Below are 18,607 nucleotides of genomic sequence, written 5' to 3'. Positions count from 1 at the left end.
AAAAGTCTATGGGAAAATGACCCTTGTCTCTCTGCTTTGATCACCTAAGTAAACACTTTCCTATTGAGTTTATGGTTTCAGTTGCTGTTTCAAGTCTTATTGAATACACTGTGAAGTTCATTTAGTAAGTTATGGACCCCGTTTAGGCCTTTACACACAAGCGCAAAGCTTTGTGCAAATGTTTCATGCATTAAAAATATCACTCATCATTCACAGCTGTTCAAACCAACCACATATTTTTCCTGGATTATGTTTTATTTTTAAATGTGAACTAACAGATCTGACCATTCAGATCAAATAGTAAAGCAATGCTATTCTACCTGAGACACGCAGCTTGACGCTGCTAGACTCTCTGAAGTTTTTTAACTGCTTCCTCAAATGCGTTCCCAAATCTGCCAACAAGCGCTCGGACTGCCCCACTGACATGCAGCAGTCGTGATACAACTTCCTCTCCTGGTTCAAACCATGAAATCCTGCTTCTGTTGTCGTGATAACTGGATGAACCTAAGAATGTTCTTTTTCAGGAAAATGAGATCTTTTAATGTCTCATCTGAAATGTTGTCTTTGTTTTACAGATGTTTTATTGAATCTGTGTTTCTTTCTGTGTCACTGCTTGGTTTGGTAACACGACTCTGAAGAACAAGAACTTTTTATTATTGTTTTGTTTATTCTTATTGTTGCTCTTGCTGCTAAACTAATTTCCCCTTGTTGGACAATTAAGCATTTAATTGAATTGAACACAGAATCCTTGTTTCTTCCTTTTTATTGTTCCTATTTATAAAGCTCATGTTTGATGATGAATGATTTTTTTTTTTCATATTTTTTTTCTGAATATAATGTTTTCTGTGTTTATAAACTAATTACACTAATTACAAGTTGCAAGTTTGCATTGAAAACATTCTGAATTTCATGTCAGTTTTGCTTTTTCAACATGTTTGGTGTGTAATGGTCTGTAATCTCCAGAAGGATGCAAAAGAAGGACGCTGGGTTCGGCCTACTTTGTGTTTGATAAGTTGTTGCCTTAGGAGTGTGTAGTTTACCTCAGTTTCACAGTCAAACCCATCCTATGCTCATGGTATCTGGTTTTCAAAACCTAACCTGGCTCAGCTCATTCCATATTTTTATACGGACTCTTGACTTTGGTACTTTTGGACTTAAAGTTTACATTACCAGGTAATAGCATGACTCTAAAGCCTATATCATTGTGGTCATTTCTCACATATGAGCAAGTTTCTTACAATTGTGAGCTACTAAGTCAAAAGTATGATACAAATTCTTTTTTGTTCCTTTGGTTACACTCAGCTTCACCTCATTACAAAACGTAATATCTGCTTTTGTTAATCTGTGAAATTACAACCAAATGAACGTACTGATAATTACAAGTGTTAAGCAAACACTCTGTATAAAAGATGGATTTAGTCAATGAAGCATCATCTGTTGCCAATTCCATCATCTATTTGGCCATCATCATCTTGGTTGTTTGACACTAGATGACGGATGGACAGCATCTCCTCCTGTAGTCTGTCGAGGACTATAATGTACAAATTGAACCTCTTGTTGTATTTTAAGACTTGAAAATAGTGAACAAGGCCATTCTCACACTGCTGGTCATTAGTGGGAATGCAGATTTAGAGCTTTTTCCATCTTTCATACAAAGTCAACAGTGCTACATGGTGTTTTCTAAATCTGCAACAGATATTACAGTAAATTGTATAATGCAATGAGATCATGGAAAAGCTTGTCTCCACCAGTAACGGGCCACTCGGGAGTCATTTACAACACCAAAATGTACCCTCTTGTTGTTCTTGAAAACACACCAAAAGACAAATTCTCAATCTTTTTAATGTGTAAATAGTGTTTATTTGAAAGGTTTTACTACTTAAAACAAAATCAGAACAGAAGAGTAAAACTACAGTGACAGCGCATGACAGAAAGCAGCTCTGCAATGAAAGAACAAACAACTACAAATAAATTAGATAAACAAAGTAAATAAAATCATTTCTTGTTTTTTTTTTTTTTCTCCTCCTTTGGTTTTCCCCTTTGCTGGTGCATCCCCTACTTCTGTACAGTCGAGGAAACACTGGAAAGTGTGCTGATCTCACGTCTTTGCGCCTCAACGTGCAATTCTCTTCATGTTTTAGCTTTTCTAATGCCACTCACTGCTACGTTATTATAAAAACACATAGTGAAGCAACTTTTTTGTTGAACTGGAGAGCGATTTTTATTACAACCATAGTTTCTGTGCAAATGTCTGTGTGCGCGCACATTTTCCACACTTGAACAGTGACGTTAACCACTCATTACTAGCTCATAGAAAACTGAAATGGGTCATTTCTATGCGCAGATATGTAATTCAAAATGAAACAAAAGAACAAAATCCCTCCTGCTCATCCAGTAAAATAGACTTTAGTTTGGAGTTTCAGTAAATTGCACATTTCCAAAAGCCCTATCTGGGCTATTAAATGTCTCAGTGCAGAGGAAGGATTACTGTGAATAAAGTCAACAGTAATTTAAACCTTTTTATTAAGATGGCATGCATGAATTGTGACCCAAGAGCAAATCCTCATGTTCTGCAATACCAGAGTGAATCATTCACCTGCTCCCAGTGAGCTTAGTTTGACCCAAACTGCCTCTCGAAATCAAAAATTTTTTTGGCTTCACTTAAACAACTTAACTGGACTGGGGTGTTAGGGAATTGGGAGTGTTAAATACTAATGATAAAAGTGACTGAATATATCAAAATAAGGGAGGGGATTTTACCAGTGAGTCAGATTTTCACCAGCCACAGTCATCACGTCAGAGACTCGAGGCAAACGGGGTCACAGCACACTGAGCTGAAACACTCGCAGGAAACAAGCCACGACTTCGTTAAAGCATCTCAACTTCAGACCAGCTGCAGGTGATTATATAGTTAAGTTTGAGTTACCAGCACAGATGATGGATATTAGTTACTTAGCTTTTATGTGATGTTCAACAAGAGCACCACTGCGAAGTCTACAACCAGCAAGAATCACTTTAAACATGGTTTGCAGTTCAACAAAAACAGAATTATTAGAGCAGAAACGCTGCATTAAAATAAGTGAAAAACAAATGTTGATATTCTGTCCCTCACGTCATAAAAACTCAGTTTATGTTGAAGCTATACTGGTGACCCAGTGAGGTTTGTGATTGCTTTTAGGCATACAGATAAGATCAGTTTTTAGGCTCTATATATTTTTCTCTTAAAAAAAACAAACACTAAAGGTCCTACATTTATAAAAACACTGGAAGTTGCCAGCTTGTCTGCAAACAGTTGACAACTACTAGTTGAGTGGTAATGACTTGAAAAAGTGCAACTTAAACCAGATATGGAGATTATTCGCTTTCAAAGTAAAAATTGTGCCTTACAGTTGTATTTAACACATTTCAGAAGGTGGAACATTTATTTTGACAGCAATCAGTCTCTGTTTTTGGTTTGTGTCCCACTTTTAACAGTTTCACTACATTTCAGTAAGAAGTTCGCGCATGCATGTCGGCGATTAGTGTCCAGCCCTGTGTGCCTGGGGCTAAACAAAGCCAGTTTTATGATTAGTTATATGAATTTTCTATTTGGAACATTTATTTGAATTGCAGGCCTATAACTATTCCAAATGATTTCATACTACATGTCTATAGTCATGCAAGGTGTGATCAAAAACTGTTGCTGCTGCTCCTATAAAGAGAAAATAAGCATGTCTGATTTGAATTAGACTTGAATCCACTTCAAGGCCTTCTTCTTGTGAAAAAGTAGACCACTTCCAGTGTTTAGTGAAGTCCAAATGTGCATCATCCACAGTGTCAGAGTGTCAATATGGCAAGGCTTCAATTTGAAAATTCATTTTTGGTTAAGATAAAGGCGACGGAGACAAATGTGTTGACAAGGTGGGTAATGAGAAAGTTTTGCTTGAGGATGTTACAGAAACGAACCTCCGACACAAATTAACAGAGCGTGATACTGCAAGTGTGAAAAAACAAGAAAACCAATAAAAAAACAAGATGAGGATGATTATAAAAAAATCAATGACTGTGATCGTGCTTGCGTTCCTGACCTAAAATGCTGTCTTCACTGCCTTTGGGCTCACCAACTGTAAAACAGATGGTGGTTTCTGCATCTCCTCTAAGTTTGATGGTAAAATGTGCACTGTATTGTAAACTGTATTGCTCAACCTTGAATGAAAAAGCAACCAAATATAAGTGAACTATGATTTTTAATTTTTAGAAGCATAATCTTTTAGATGTATTATGTAATAAGAAAATTAAAATAAATGCACATAAAGTTCATTTTCTACCACAGCGCACAGGCTTCTTTGACGAGTCACCTGGTCAACAACCAGAGCGCTTATCCATTTCACATGCCGTCTGTCATTGTTCAGTCTGTTATTTGCAGCTCATTTCTGTATTTTGTTGTTTACATTGTTGTTTTCTAAATGCTGCGTCAGTGGTGAAGATGTTAAACATCACTTGTTTTGTCTTTTTGCATGTCTGTTCTAAGCTGTTGAGCTTTCAGGGCCACTGTAACCAGTCCCAGCCTTCAGAGTATATCTGTTTTAAATAACACTTACCTGGATCTTTATTTTTTGATGGATGGCCTCTGTTTTTCCTTCCAGCTGCAGATTCTATATTTGTGGGGATGGAAGACTAATCGGGTGCTCTGTTGGGGTCTTGTATTGCAGCTTTGCATTCTTTCCTTCAGTTTCAAGCTGTGCTGCAGGCATTGGTGTTTTTTGTTACCAGAACTAGCCTTGCTTTCAGCAATGCCTGCAAATATAGACATGACTGAGTGTCTTAACTGGCGTCAGCACTGAATTTTGTCATGGCAGTGTTGCGGCTTCACATTGCCCTCTTTTATTGAGTTGACACGGATGCCGTAGGGATTTATACTTGCGTGGAATAAATGTATTCAGCACCTTTTTCACACAGAACTGGCTGCGAGAAGCTGACTGGCACACAGAGCGGACAGGTTCAGAAACGAGGTGCCAACTCTCAGCCATGTGGTCCTCATCAGTGGCATTGATGTCCCCAGACTGGAACTTTGGCATGGCCATACCATCCACAGGTGTTTTGCACCTGCTTCATCTTCTAGTTATGTCTGACTTTCCATTTGAGCTCTTGGTCAACATAAAGCTCTCTAATTCCCAGTAGAATTTTTTGTGAAGTGTTCACGTGTCATTCGGTCTTCATGCTAAAATCCAAGTACAGCGTAGGCCTTCGGAAGGATATTTTCTTGACATGATGCCCGTATTTGGCAGAAAACCTCAGCTGTCTGTGCTTTCCCAAACCTCCAAAACACAGTTCTTGTAACATGTTTTCATGTGTGACAACACAGTGGCTAAGGTTTGGTTAGGTTTGGGAACAATTGTGGTTGTGGTTAACCTCTCAAGCTCTGGGCTATTTTCCTTTTTTTATATTTCCACCTGAAAAAACACTGGCAAATTCAGTCAGCAACTGATGCAATGCTGTGGGGCAAAATTGAATATCCCAGGGCTTAATACATAAAATTTCCATAATGCAGGGTTCTGACTACAGAGTATTGGCATGAAAATAAACTTACCAGGAACGCATGGACTTACAAGAACTGATGCTGTATCTCGGGTGTCTTGTAATGTCACGATAAAGACACTAGTTTTTATTTCAGTAATCATTTGTGCAACCTGGTTCTTTTCTGTTCTCCAATTGTATTGAAACTTCCCACAGCACGTCTGTCAGTTTGACCAACTGAAGCTTAAAGCACTCTTACTCACACAACATTGCAAAATGAAAAACAGGCTGAAGAATGAACACTGCAGGTCTTGAAAGATGGAGCTATAATTGGTTCATGACCAGCATCCAGTCTGTCATCAATAAAAACATAAAGCGCAGTGGAACCACTAAAAATAATGACAACCAGAGTTTTGTTCGTATTTTTGTACATGTGGATACACTGTCACACGATTTTGTGTTTATTGTTTCTGTAATTTCCTAATTTTTTTTGTTGTTTTTTTTGTATTGCACATTTTTCTTGCAGTAGCTGTGCTCCCCACCAGTCACACCTGAAAAGTGTTTGCCACATCTCAGTCAAGTCACTTACATAATTATGATCAAATGCCCCGTGAATGTTTTTCTGTGTGACTTTAATTGCGCCACGTCGTTGTGGAGCAGTTTTTGCCTATTCTTTGTAACGACGTTGCTTCAGTTTATTGAAGTTTGCTGGCATTTGTTTATGGCTTCACATTTGACTCCAGAATAATTTGGTATACAGAAGAGTTCATGATCGACTCAATGACTGTAACATCCCCGTGTCGCTATAAAACAAACCCAAATTATTGCCCCTCCACCACTGTGCACTGTGCAGTTTAACTGAGCGGTCTGACTTTGGGGTCAATTTGCTGGGACATCAATTTGTGGGAGTAACACACCTGAATGCTCCAGATCATCAAACTGCCAAGCTGTTTTAAACAGGTGTTCACACTCGATGATCAGTTAGTTGTCGCTGGATTATCGTGGCACTCTTAGCACTAAGAGTGCTTTGCTCTTAAAACGTTTCTCTTTTTTTGATTTTTCTTTTTTTCCCCTCTTTACAAACTCCCATCTTCACGTGTACACTCCGATTCTTTAAAAAATCTGCTTTTGCCTGTCTTGTCCTAGAGTTGTTTGTGTAACACTGATAAAGTTTTAGACTTTTTGGCATCTTGCTTTTTTGTCCTATTTCCTGTGCTGATATTTAGTTACTTCTGACTAAAATCCCACCAGAGTTTAGTGGGATTTTAATGTAGGACACAAATATTCCTGTGAACGTTTAGTTTGACAGTCCAAACAATTTTTCCCAAACTCACATTTGAACATTTTTAGTTACGTCAGTGTTTAAGTTCATAGCTCGTGATGGCCAACAGCAAATTGTGTTTAAAAGTTCTTGAGACTTTTCTCAGCATTGGGTACTTAGTTCTTGGTTTTGGAAAAGGGTATCATACACTTCTAATCACAACAACGTGTCTCTGTATTCAGCCCTACAGTGTCAGGTCAGCAGCTTCAGCTCGGGCGTCTTCCCTTAGTAAAAATAAATCTTTCTCCTGAAGCTGAATCAGTTTGACAGCTTGTACAGATGGGACATTTTTAGAGTTTAGTGCAGAACAGAAGCAGAAGATTGTGCTCATATTTTTATTCACTTTTACTGATTAAAAACCCCCCCAAAAACTCTGTCCTGCAGCATGCAGGACTGTGATCCAAAGCACATTTATAGGAATTTATTACTGCCTTCTATGGGTCTTCTGATGGGAGTCTTGCTGAGGAAGAGTTGTCACTGTTAATATATATGCAAAAGGTGCCAGTTGCTCTCTTTGTGGTAGATATATCAGCACAGCTATTAAAGTAGTTTTCTTTTCTGTCTTCTGGGGTAAATCGGCAAATAAACACTGAGGTTTGGGGGAGCTGCAGAACTTCTAAAAGTTTGTCTGGCTTCACACTTTCTGTGTCAGTAATGGTGTGTGCGTGTGTGTGTGTGTGTGTGTGTGTAGCTTTTGAAAAGATGTTTGGCAGCTCCTGTGGATATTTGATTTGCATCTATTTGGCAGATTTCAAAGTAAGTACATTTCATGTTTGTGAAATCATGAGCTTAAAGTAGTAAATTGAAGTTTGTGTTTGCTGTTGGACCTGGATTCATGGGTTTGAGCATCAAAAAAGCAGTGTCACAATTTCTCTGCTACTGTTTACCATAAACATTTTTGGAGGTATCTGTAAATGTGCTTATTTGAGGACTCAAGAAATTCTACTAATGTGCACTAATGTATATTTAGCAGCTTGGCTCTGTTACCCATGACCCAACATGGAACAGAACAGAGATCACTGACAACAAAACTAGCAATGAAGTGAGAGCACGAAAGATAGAGGTGGGTTGCAAAGTGGCTTGCAAGACTGTCTATGCAGCTTAATCAGTGAACCGTATAGGAGCTAGGAAACTGGATGCATAAAAGGTCAACTGAACTGGCTGCACTAACTCTGTGCTTAATAGGAGAACCGAGACTGAATTATGTTAGAGCAGCAGTAATTTCCTTCTGTTGTAATTTGCTATTTAAAGTGGTAATATTGTAAAGTAGCAATACATTTTTAATAACATTATATTAAATATGCTTTGTTATACAGAATTCAAAAGGTCAGTCAAGAATAAACCTGGAATAAAAATTTATGTCTAGATTTTGTCTGCGATTGGCCATGAGTTGACCGGCAAAAAAAACAGAGTTTTGGGGGGGTTTTCATAGATTTTGAACAGTAGTAGAAAGAAACAGATGCCTCAATATATAGCAAGATCTATAGGGGAAAAAATGGGGGAATATTTACAAGGTTACTGGTTTGTGTTTCTGGAAAATCTGACTTTAACACATGAGATCTCTGTGTGTTTGTTTGCTTGCGAATTCCTCTTACCCCATCAGGAGTTGAACATCCAACACTGGCCCTGAAGATTTTTTTTTTTATCTATATTGGATGTTATGATTAATACAATCATGTTGCCTAGCAAGCACCTACAAACAGGCTAAAATCACTGACCATTTGTAGCATTTATTCACTTTTAACACCTTATAAAACCACTAAGGATTTAATTTCAGTTTCATAACAGTAACATCTAATTTATATCCACAAAGCTTTCATTATGCATGATATATAGTGATGTCATCGTGTTTCTGAGCAACCACCTAACATCGAACTAAAATTACTGACCAACTGTAGCACGAGCAAGTAGTAGTTATAAAAACATAAGAGGAAAGTAGGGAAGCTTATTTGAATCTTTAGTGCAGTCATTTGTATGAATATAGTAAGGTGTGAATGTGTACTGAATATAAAGCAGGAAGCTGTTGGGGAAAAAAGTTTGCCTTTCCAGTTTCCTGTGGACAAATATAGGCTAATGACCTGAAAATGCAGTAAATTAGAATTTATTAGCATACCACAATCCCACAAAATTGTTTTCACAGGATTAAGGTGTTTTGAAATTGGAGGAAATTATTTAGGGAAGTGTAAACTCTCAGGCTGCGGCCAACTTTCTTGGTTACTGGGATACTGGTCTCTCATGTTCATTATAAAAACACAAGTGACAGTTGTGAAACTAGTTACGTAATTCAAATGCTTTCTTTAATGCAGAGCCAGCCACAATTATGAGATTTTATTCTCCTGCAAACAAATTGTCCTAACCTGAAATATACTGCTGCTCTGGGGATTTCTACATGTATTTTCTTTCTAATTCAGGAACTAAGATTTACACTTGTTTTGGTCTTGCATGATTTATGTGAGAAGTCTAATGTAACTCAATGGGAGAGTTACAAATCAGAACTTAGATGTACTTTGAAATTCGGCTTCCCTTCATTGGCTTCCTGTTAAATCCAGAATTGAATTCAAAATCCTGCTCCTCACATACAAGGTCTTAAATAATCAGGCCCCATCTTATCTTAATGACCTTGTAGTACCATATCACCCTATTAGAGCACTTCGCTCTCGCTCTGCAGGTCTACTTGTTGTTCCTAGAGTATTTAAAAGTAGAATGGGAGGCAGAGCCTTCAGTTTTCAGGCCCCTCTTCTGTGGAACCAGCTTCCAGTTTGCATTCGGGAGACAGACACTATCTCTACTTTCAAGATTAGGCTTAAAACTTTCCTTTTTGCTAAAGCATATAGTTAGGGCTGGACCAGGTGACCCTGAATCCTCCCTTAGTTATGCTGCAATAGACGTAGGCTGCCGGGGATTCCCATGATGCATTGAGTTTTTCCTTTCCAGTCACCTTTCTCACTCACTATGTGCTAATAGACCTCTCTGCATCGAATCATATCTGTTATTAATCTCTGTCTCTCTTCCACAGCATGTCTTTATCCTGTTTTCCTTCTTTCACCCCAACCGGTTGCAGCAGATGGCCGCCCCTCCCTGAGCCTGGTTCTGCCGGAGGTTTCTTCCTGTTAAAAGGGAGTTTTTCCTTCCCACTTTCGCCAAAGTGCTTGCTCATAGGGGGTCATATGATTGTTGGGGTTTTCTCTGTATTTATTATTGTGCGATCTACTGTACAATATAAAGTGCCTTGAGGCGACTTTTGTTGTGATTTGGCGCTATATAAATAAAATTGAATTGAATTGAATTGAATTGAATTGAAATGAATGATGCAGATATGGCTCAGAAATGCTACTCTGTAAGCCAATATCAAAATCATCACTAATGAATACATGTACACAAAAAACATTGTAAATACTGCACATACAGCGTGTATTATTCAGGATAGTAGATAATGAATATTTATCTTTTAAATTCTTGTTTTTACTATTTGGTTATTTAAAAAGGACACAAACACAAAGTGGTTTGTGTTCTTGACGTCTTTGTACTTTATTCACAAAACAGCGGTCCCCAACCTTTTTTGCACCATGGAGCGGTTTAATGTCAGACAATATTTTCACAGACCGGCCTTTACGGTGTCGCAGATAAATACAATAAAATAAAATGATACGACCAAGACAAAAACTACATTGTTGTGTAAACGCAACAATAAATGCAAATTCACTGTGTAATTGTGTAACTTTATTAGCAGCAGTCTCCTGAAATGCGCCAACAACATTGAGAGTAAAATCCACCTCTTAATGCTCTCTGGTTGTTATGGTAACACATAAATATTTATTTCAAAATAAGACACACAAATACAACACGGGAAAAGACCCAGGGAAACAGAGTTAATGATAAAAACCCTGAAAACCATAACCCGAGCCTCAACTCTTGCGGCCCAGTACCAAACGGCTCACGGACCAGTACCTGTTGGGGACTGCTCCACTAAAACATATCAAAAGCTTGTCTTAGCTAATCCTCCTGATTGCTGCTGTTGTTTTAGCCTGAAGGCACCAAAGCATGTTTTAAATATATCACTAACATGTTGTGTTAGGAAAAAACTTCCTTGTTGCCTCATTTAATCACTGATTTTGGTCTCCACCGACACCAAATAGGCCATTCTTTATTTGCCATTTAGTCCCTCTTGGAATTTATGTTATTTCTGAGATTAACCAAAATTACTTGATATTTCCAAGAACTTTGAATTTATTTATTTTTTTTTACATTTGTATTAGTGAAGTCACCCACAAAGCTTTTAAAACAACAACGTTTGGGCCATGATTTTTCCTGTAATTTCATACCTTTTGTGCATAGTTAAGGCATGCAGAAAATAATTGCCGTTAAAGAGGTTGGGAAAATGTTGCAAACAAAGTGTTGTTAACATGGCATGTGTGTACTGTAAAAACAGACAAGTTGATGCAGAATTTCTAAGAAAAAGTTACACTTATGAACATTATGCTTGTAATGTTGCTATAATTGCAATGTGTTTATAACTACAGTTTGCAATAATTACAATTTCAATGCAATAAAAGGACATAAATCTTTGGCACATGAATCTGAAATTTTTGAGAAAAGTTGCTGCGAAGCATTTTTTTAGCCACAGTAATCACAAAAGAAATTCCATAGGGACTGACTAATTCCTCTGCCATGTTCGACAGCTGGTCACTAATGCCGTCTGTCTGCGGTCTGGTGCTTAGTAAGTTGCGCACAGAGGTTTTATCAGAGCTCTTTGACTAAAACGGCTTCCTGCTGTGTCTGGAAACATGATTGATGAGAGCATCAAGTTTACATTCATCCAAAACAATGAGCTGAAAGAAACCGAAACACTTTGACACGCTCGTCTTTGTTCTTAAACGCTTGCATAAGACATATTGATTACTTCAGCTTTAAGTGCTGGGTGGGATAGGGTAGTCTGACCGTTCTGTGCTTAGAGAACCTTTTTCCTCTGTCAAAAGCTCTCAGAGACAGACATTTAGTCTTACTCATAAGAATCTGACATGCTGAGTTCACATGCACCTGATGAAGTGATAACTCAAACTGTGTGCTGTTTTGACAGCATGTTTTCACAGTACAAAACAATGAGATCCTGCGTATTTGTGTGTACTAAACTTTAGACTCTTATGTGTAAATAAAGTTGATCTGTAACAGGCTTTGTGGTGCAAACGATAGCACGTTAGATTTCTAGTCAAACACTTGAGATGTGATTCAAAGTTTGTGGGTTTAAGACCCACCAGTCAGGTTTTTGTTGTTTATAGATGTGGTTTTTACTGGGAAATATCATCTTTTGGTGTGGTGTGATATCTTTAATCTGCACACGTTTCTTTTTTTGTTTTGTTTTTTTGTTTTTAGGTAGTTGGTCGTCTGCTAATTGGAGGGACAGATGCTCGATTTCCTGGCTCCTCCAGTCTGCATGTCGAAGTGTCCTTGGGCAAGATGCCGATAAGAGTAGAATAGCAAGAAATAAATACCATTTACTTAGTAATGTGTGCTCAGTCATAGCACAAGTCAGTGAACTCTAATTGCCACCACTCTGGATTATTTATGAAGATTTGGGTAACCTAATTCTGTTGTATGTGTTCGCATTTCTCAGTTTAATAAGGATAGCTTTCCCACGTTTGAGTTGAACCAAGAGGCACTGAAAAAGTTTGTAATTCAAGACCCAAAGTGCTTATTGTTGAGACAAGTACACATTTGCTTGTCCTGAAATGCCACAGCTGTGTTTAGCTAACCACAGCGAGTGAGTCCTTAAAAGACGCCACATGAGATGAGGCTGCTATTTCATAGAGTTTGCTGGTTCAGTTGAGGCTTTGTGGGACACTTTTCTTAGTATTGCCGTCTAACTCTTCTTTCTGGATCAAGACCAAAGTGGTTTGCGAACAGACAATGCTAAATACGTCCTCTGTGTGCTATATTTACAGCTGTATTTATGGCACAGAGGATGTTTACACAAGTCCCGGTTCAACGCTAAAAAGGAGCAGTTAGATTACGAATGTGAATCTTCATATTCATAAGCTCTTACAGCTAAAAGGATCTAGTTTGGAATTATCCCATTTCAAACATGCCAAACCACATCTGCTATCGTTAATCCCGTGCAGCTCATCGACACACAGACACATCGCAGCCTCTCTAATTAAAAGTCAACCACAGTTCCCATGACATGACTATGGTGGGGGGAACTCCAGCGATTTACAGGAAGAATCGTAAAACTGCAAACCAGACTATAACAGGAAACTATGGGCATTAACCTACACTTAGCGACTCCTTCGTCAGCTAATATAACTACAGAACTGAACTTACTCATCCTCTTAGCTGTGTTGGCCTGTGGCTCGTAAAATAACCATCAGCATAAAATCCTTTTGAATCTTTCCAATGACTAATTACACGTGGCAGCGATCCTACTGAAAATTAGATCATCGATATCTGGCAGATGGTAGAGAACTGTGGAAATCAAGTCAAGTCCAATAAACAGTCAAGGACTTCTGCACAGTAGAGCTACTGTATATGTGACAGGGGTGGGGGTGCTTGTGTTTGGCCCACCATTTTCCAGCCTCCCTGTATTGCATCAGTAGCAAGCGGTGAGATGCGGTCCATTACATTTCCTCTGTTAACAAGCATCTGGACCAGGTTCCAGGCAATCGGCTGCCACACAGCAACTGGCTGTTTGCTGCAAGGGTGGCCTAAATGCCTGGAGTAATGAATCAGCTCTGAGTGTCGCAGCAGCAAACACACACTCGTTGCAGAATTACACTCTAAGATATTTGACTGAAGTCTGCTGACAAGGAGCGCTGGACTGTGTTTGTTTTGGTTTTTACTCCATCCAAAACCTTCCCTGCTGGTCACCGTGGTCTATTTGTTGTTAATGATTGGACACAAAATGGAAATGAGGGAATAACATTGAGAGAATGAGACATTCTGGGTTTCATGCTTCATACTGTTGAACAGCGTGGCAAGTTGTCACACCAGCTGAGTCACAATCAATCCTGACTCAATTCAGCCGACGTGGTGAAATGTGCTAAGTGCTGTCTTTAAAAGGGCAAGTCCGTCATTTTTACACATCAAAATCTATTTATAGATTTTGTTTAAAGCGTTTTGAGGGAGTTCGGGTAAATCTACTTGAGTCAACATCTGTTTGATCTCCAAACAGCACAGGTCTCAAAGTCGAGCTCGGCTGCACTCCGGGCACAGCAGCTCATCTCATTACCAGCCCACATTAGCTGATGGCTCAGCTGATACCCTTCTACATAACCAACTGGTAAATCTTTTCAAGGGCACACTGTTTATTGTGCTTTAGTCTGCCCCATACTAGGTGCAGATCTGCATGCCTCTTTTCAGACAACCTCCACCCCAGTTCCTCCTTTTCATGGTGTATCTGACTTGATCAAAGTAAATCTGCTCTTATTGATGCCTGTTGGGTCTTGCCACTGCTCTCACCACCTTTTCCTTTCCACCCATGTTTGCATGAAGGATGAGAGGTCCTAGGCTAGAGCCGTGCTGCTCAATATAAATTACTATAAATAAAAACCTCTTTTGATTAGTGTTTCAGACTGAAACAAGCTCACAAGTCCTCTTTAGCAGCTTGAGTGGTACATCAGCCTTTATCAACACAACACATGAATGTTTAATGAATTGTCAGTTCAAGGTGATACAAGTATTGTAGAAACATTCATTAGACAATATGAGCGTTCCAGTTCTGTATATTTTTTTTAAACAGTCTTCTGCATGGTGTGTAGTGGTTAGAAATGACACAGGTTTTTCTTTTAAAATGACAGTAAAAAAACAAATCATTAAACCCAACAGCCAGGACACTAAACACCATAAAATCCAGGGACCTCCAGAGTGTTACAGACAGTTTTGGTGAAAATAATCCCCAGTTTGATCAAGATTTTCTTAGTTTTGAGTCCTTAAGTTTAGAGTAATGCTTCTCATGAGAGAAGCATCTTTTGGAAATTTGTTTGTGAAGGAAACTCTGCTGAGGCAATGGCCGAGCGATGAACCAGTGGTTGATGGGTGAATGCCATGGTAGATGTGGTGAGGCTTGAGTGTAGGAGATGGAATATCTCTTCTCAAATGCACAGATCATCACACGTGTTTCGTTTCAGAGCAGTGACTTTTTGCAGCTTTTCCATTTCATGCTGCATCGTACTTTAATCTTTTTAAATTTCAGGCTATTATATTTTATTTTTTGCTCTACAGCATTTATCTGTCTGGTTCACCTTTTGACTATAGATTTCTCTATAGTAGGCCTTTTTTGATGTTAGCGCTGCCTTTGAGCAGTAAATCCCCACCCACCTGTTGTTTTTGTGCTCTGTCTGCAAAAGACAGCCAGTCAGAAGACAGATAAGTTAAGGGCACATAGGCTAGAATTACTTGTTTCAGACACTAGATGAACAAAGGGGCTGCACCAAGGCCCAGGATAAGATAAAGAAGGATTATTACTGAAATGTGACTTATGCAAAGCTGTTGTGCTAGATTCCAATATTAAAATTATGGAGCTGCAAAGAGCATCATACTGTAGGCCAGCTTTAACTTCAGCAGTAGCTTTTGCAGCTGAACTGACCTTGTTTATTTTTAAGACTTGTGTCGTAGTTGGGCAAAAAAACCAGGGTACATCTACTTGAATGCAATTCTTCAGGTTTTACACTGTTTTTACAGTCATAAAAGATCTGAGTACTTTCATAAGTCTGAGAATTGTTTCAAAAAGCGTTTTGTATTTGCGATTTGTATTTTTTTTTTTTTTTAATTTATTTATTTTTCATGATGACTCATTTGGGTTTGGTTTCTGTCTCCCACAGTGCTGGAGTGATGACTGACCACGCAACACTTTGGAACAAATGACTGAAGTCTACACATTCAGAAGATGCCAGCAGTTGCACATGAATCTAATTTGATTACCTTTGAATGCGAAAAGATGCTGCAGAGGGTTTTATCTACAATGGGGTCTTAAAATTGCTCCAAGATAATCGACTTCAACGATTTTACTGACAGGATCTCTTGGTGGGAGTCTGTGAGTGGGGGCTGGCATGTGGCCCCCTGATCTCGGGCCTCCAGATGTGACTCTTCCTGGATTTGGGAGTGTGTTTGAGGATGCTGAGGATCTTCAGGCGCCGCTGTCTTCTGGTGGCTTCTGCCAGCCGTCGATCCACTCGGGAGGCCTGTGCTGTCTTCCCAGGACCTCACTGTCGCTCTCCTCGCTTGGGCGTGACCTCACCTCCCTGCTCAACTGTAAGACAGCCGGATCCCACATAGAAAAGACTGTGGAGGACTTTGCAACCACAGCTCACACAGACACCCAAAACAGCACTCAGAGGTTCAGCTGCTACCCTCAGCCTTCCTTCCCAATTTCCTACATGCTCACCAGCTGTGCCACATCTTCATCTTTCGCCTCGCCACCTTCATCACTGTCTTCTGCCTCCTCATCTCTACTTTTTGCATCTTGCTTGCCTCTTTCTGATGCCAACAATAAATTGTCTCAACAACAACAAAAGCCACAGGAGGAATATTGCTCCGTAAAACAAGAACCTGCAGATGATTTCTTGCCATGTAAGAGGGAACAGTTTCAAATTAGCAACCAGCAGGGGGAGCTGTACCATTTAAATCAGGCTTTTCAAGGATACAGCAATCAGGACAGCACACAGTCCTCTCTTCAGTCCCCCATGATTAACGTACCTGTGGGACAGGACCCCACGCTTGACCAGCAGGAGCAGCCGTGTCATTGGATCGACTGCAGTGCCACTTATAGCACCCAGGAGGAGCTAGTGAGGCACATCGAGAAAGTGCACATCGACCAGAGAAAAGGGGAGGAGTTTGCATGTTTCTGGACTGGCTGTGTGCGACGCCACAAACCGTTCAATGCTCGCTACAAGCTGCTTATCCACATGAGGGTCCATTCTGGAGAAAAACCCAACAAGTGCATGGTGAGTTTGCTTTAGTCGACAGTTAAAATGACAGAATAAATGGATAACCTGTTGATCAAGGAAGGGAACATGATGCAGGACACAAGAGGATCACTTGATAACTGTGAACAAACTCAAATGATAGCTGCTTTATTCTCAATTCAGCACTAATCGACGTATAGGCACCGTATTTTTCGGGCTATAAGGCGCACTTAAAATCCTTTAATTTTCTCAGAAATCGACAGTGAGCCTTATGCGCCTTATGTATGAATTCTGTTTGTGCTTACTGACCGCAAACCGGTTTTATGTGGTACACATCGCTCAAAAATCTGATAAAAAATGTTTTAATACGACTTTGGTAAGCTGCGAAGCCGCACCGTTTGATGGATTGTCGGAGCATTACGGCTACCGTAGTCAGGAGCCTTCCGGAGTAATCCGAGTCCAAACTCCGCTTCAGGTCCTAGAGTCAAATGAACACTGCGGCATCACTGAGAGTTAAAAACGGTCTTGATTCTTTTATCTTTAATAAAATGATCAGCGTTGCTGCTTTACCAGGTGTAACAATTAAGTTTATCATCCAGGCATCCATGAAAACAGAATTTATGAAATTTAATGGAGTTAGAAGTTAGCAGGAAGTTAGCTTGCTAGTTTCTACCTAAACATGATATACCATGCTCTGTATGGGATTTCTGAAAAAATTAAAACGTACAGCTCTGCTATCACTTCCAACATAAATGAAGACAGAAAACTAAACAGCAGTGACGTTTGTAGGGTTACTGTAGTTGGACTAACTGGTATATAATGATGTGCTACGTGATAGCTAACGACACAGCTATGTTAGCATAACATAAACAGTGAAGCTGGAGGATGAACGCTAACTTTTTCCCACTCAATAAAAGTTAACGTGAGGGTTCCTGATGGTTAGGAACAAATGCAATCGCGTGGGAGGATGCTGTAAACAGACCAAACATCAGTCAGGAGAACAACTGAGATAATCCATCCACAATATGAGGTTAGTCATTAATATACTGCAACAACATGGGAATAGAGCAGCTGCGAGAGAATTCAACATTAATGAATCAATGGTACGGAAGTGGAGGAAGCAAGAAGAACGAGTTCAGTAAAGTTTGACTTATCTGACTGTTTTGTTTGCTTAATGCGCCTTATAATCCCGTGCGCCGTATGTATGAAAACAGACCCGTTCATTGACATTGCGCCTTATAATCTGGTGTGCCTTATGGTCCGAAAAATACAGTACTAGAAAACTGAGAGGTTAAAGGCTGTTTTGTGTCCGATCCAGTCAGCAGATGCATCCCTGTTGGTTAATGTCTAGTTAAGCTGGCTGCTACAGTGTATGTGCTTTTTGTCAGAAGGAACGTTTTTTGTTTGTTTGTTTATTCCCTTCACTTGGAGAGATTTATCCAACACATGCCAGATCTTAGAACAGACAGTCAAAACATACAGTATCTCATCCTTTCCAGCATCGCATGGGCCACTTGGAGCTTTAACTGGGTTTGAAAGGCATTAATGAGCTCACAGTCTTCTACTGATTTCTGCCAGACTGATGAACAGTCTGTTAGACAGTGAAATGATTTAAACCTTTTCCTCTCGTCACAACAGGTTTCCCTGACTCATGAATGCCAGAGGAGGAATGAATGAATGTATGAATGGAGGATGTGTCTAAGCATACGAAAAGCGCTGATCACCCTGAGCCTTTTCTGACAGATGCATTTAATTTATTACCCAGCATAGACATTATGCATTGTGCTTAGATCAGCAGCTAAATCATTGTCTCTTATGGAAAGTATGTTCCTAAAGAAAAAAAGATGGTTTTCCATATTTGTGGCCATTGTGTGCAGTTTTTGAATATTACAAG

The 18,607-nt window shown here is 39.4% G+C and overlaps 1 protein-coding gene across 3 annotated transcripts in view; it reads left to right on the top strand.

Annotated features, from left to right (window-relative positions):
• glis1a (GLIS family zinc finger 1a) overlaps positions 1-18,607 on the top strand; it is a 61,607-nt gene that overhangs the window by 10,897 nt on the left and 32,103 nt on the right. For 2 of the 3 annotated variants that reach the window (XM_003448442.5, XM_025900535.1), the window contains exon 2: positions 15,631-16,752. In XM_003448442.5, the coding sequence (XP_003448490.2) occupies positions 15,859-16,752 (894 nt within the window). In that variant the 5' untranslated portion in view covers positions 15,631-15,858. Of the gene's footprint in view, positions 1-11,721; positions 14,091-15,630; positions 16,753-18,607 lie in introns of those variants that run through there. The other variant, XM_025900534.1, reaches the window with a different exon arrangement.

Source organism: Oreochromis niloticus, linkage group LG18 (assembly GCF_001858045.2).
Source record: "Oreochromis niloticus isolate F11D_XX linkage group LG18, O_niloticus_UMD_NMBU, whole genome shotgun sequence".
Lineage (NCBI taxonomy): Eukaryota > Metazoa > Chordata > Actinopteri > Cichliformes > Cichlidae > Oreochromis > Oreochromis niloticus.
Note: the sequence above shows the minus strand (reverse complement) of the source record. Positions and strands in the feature narration are given on the sequence as shown.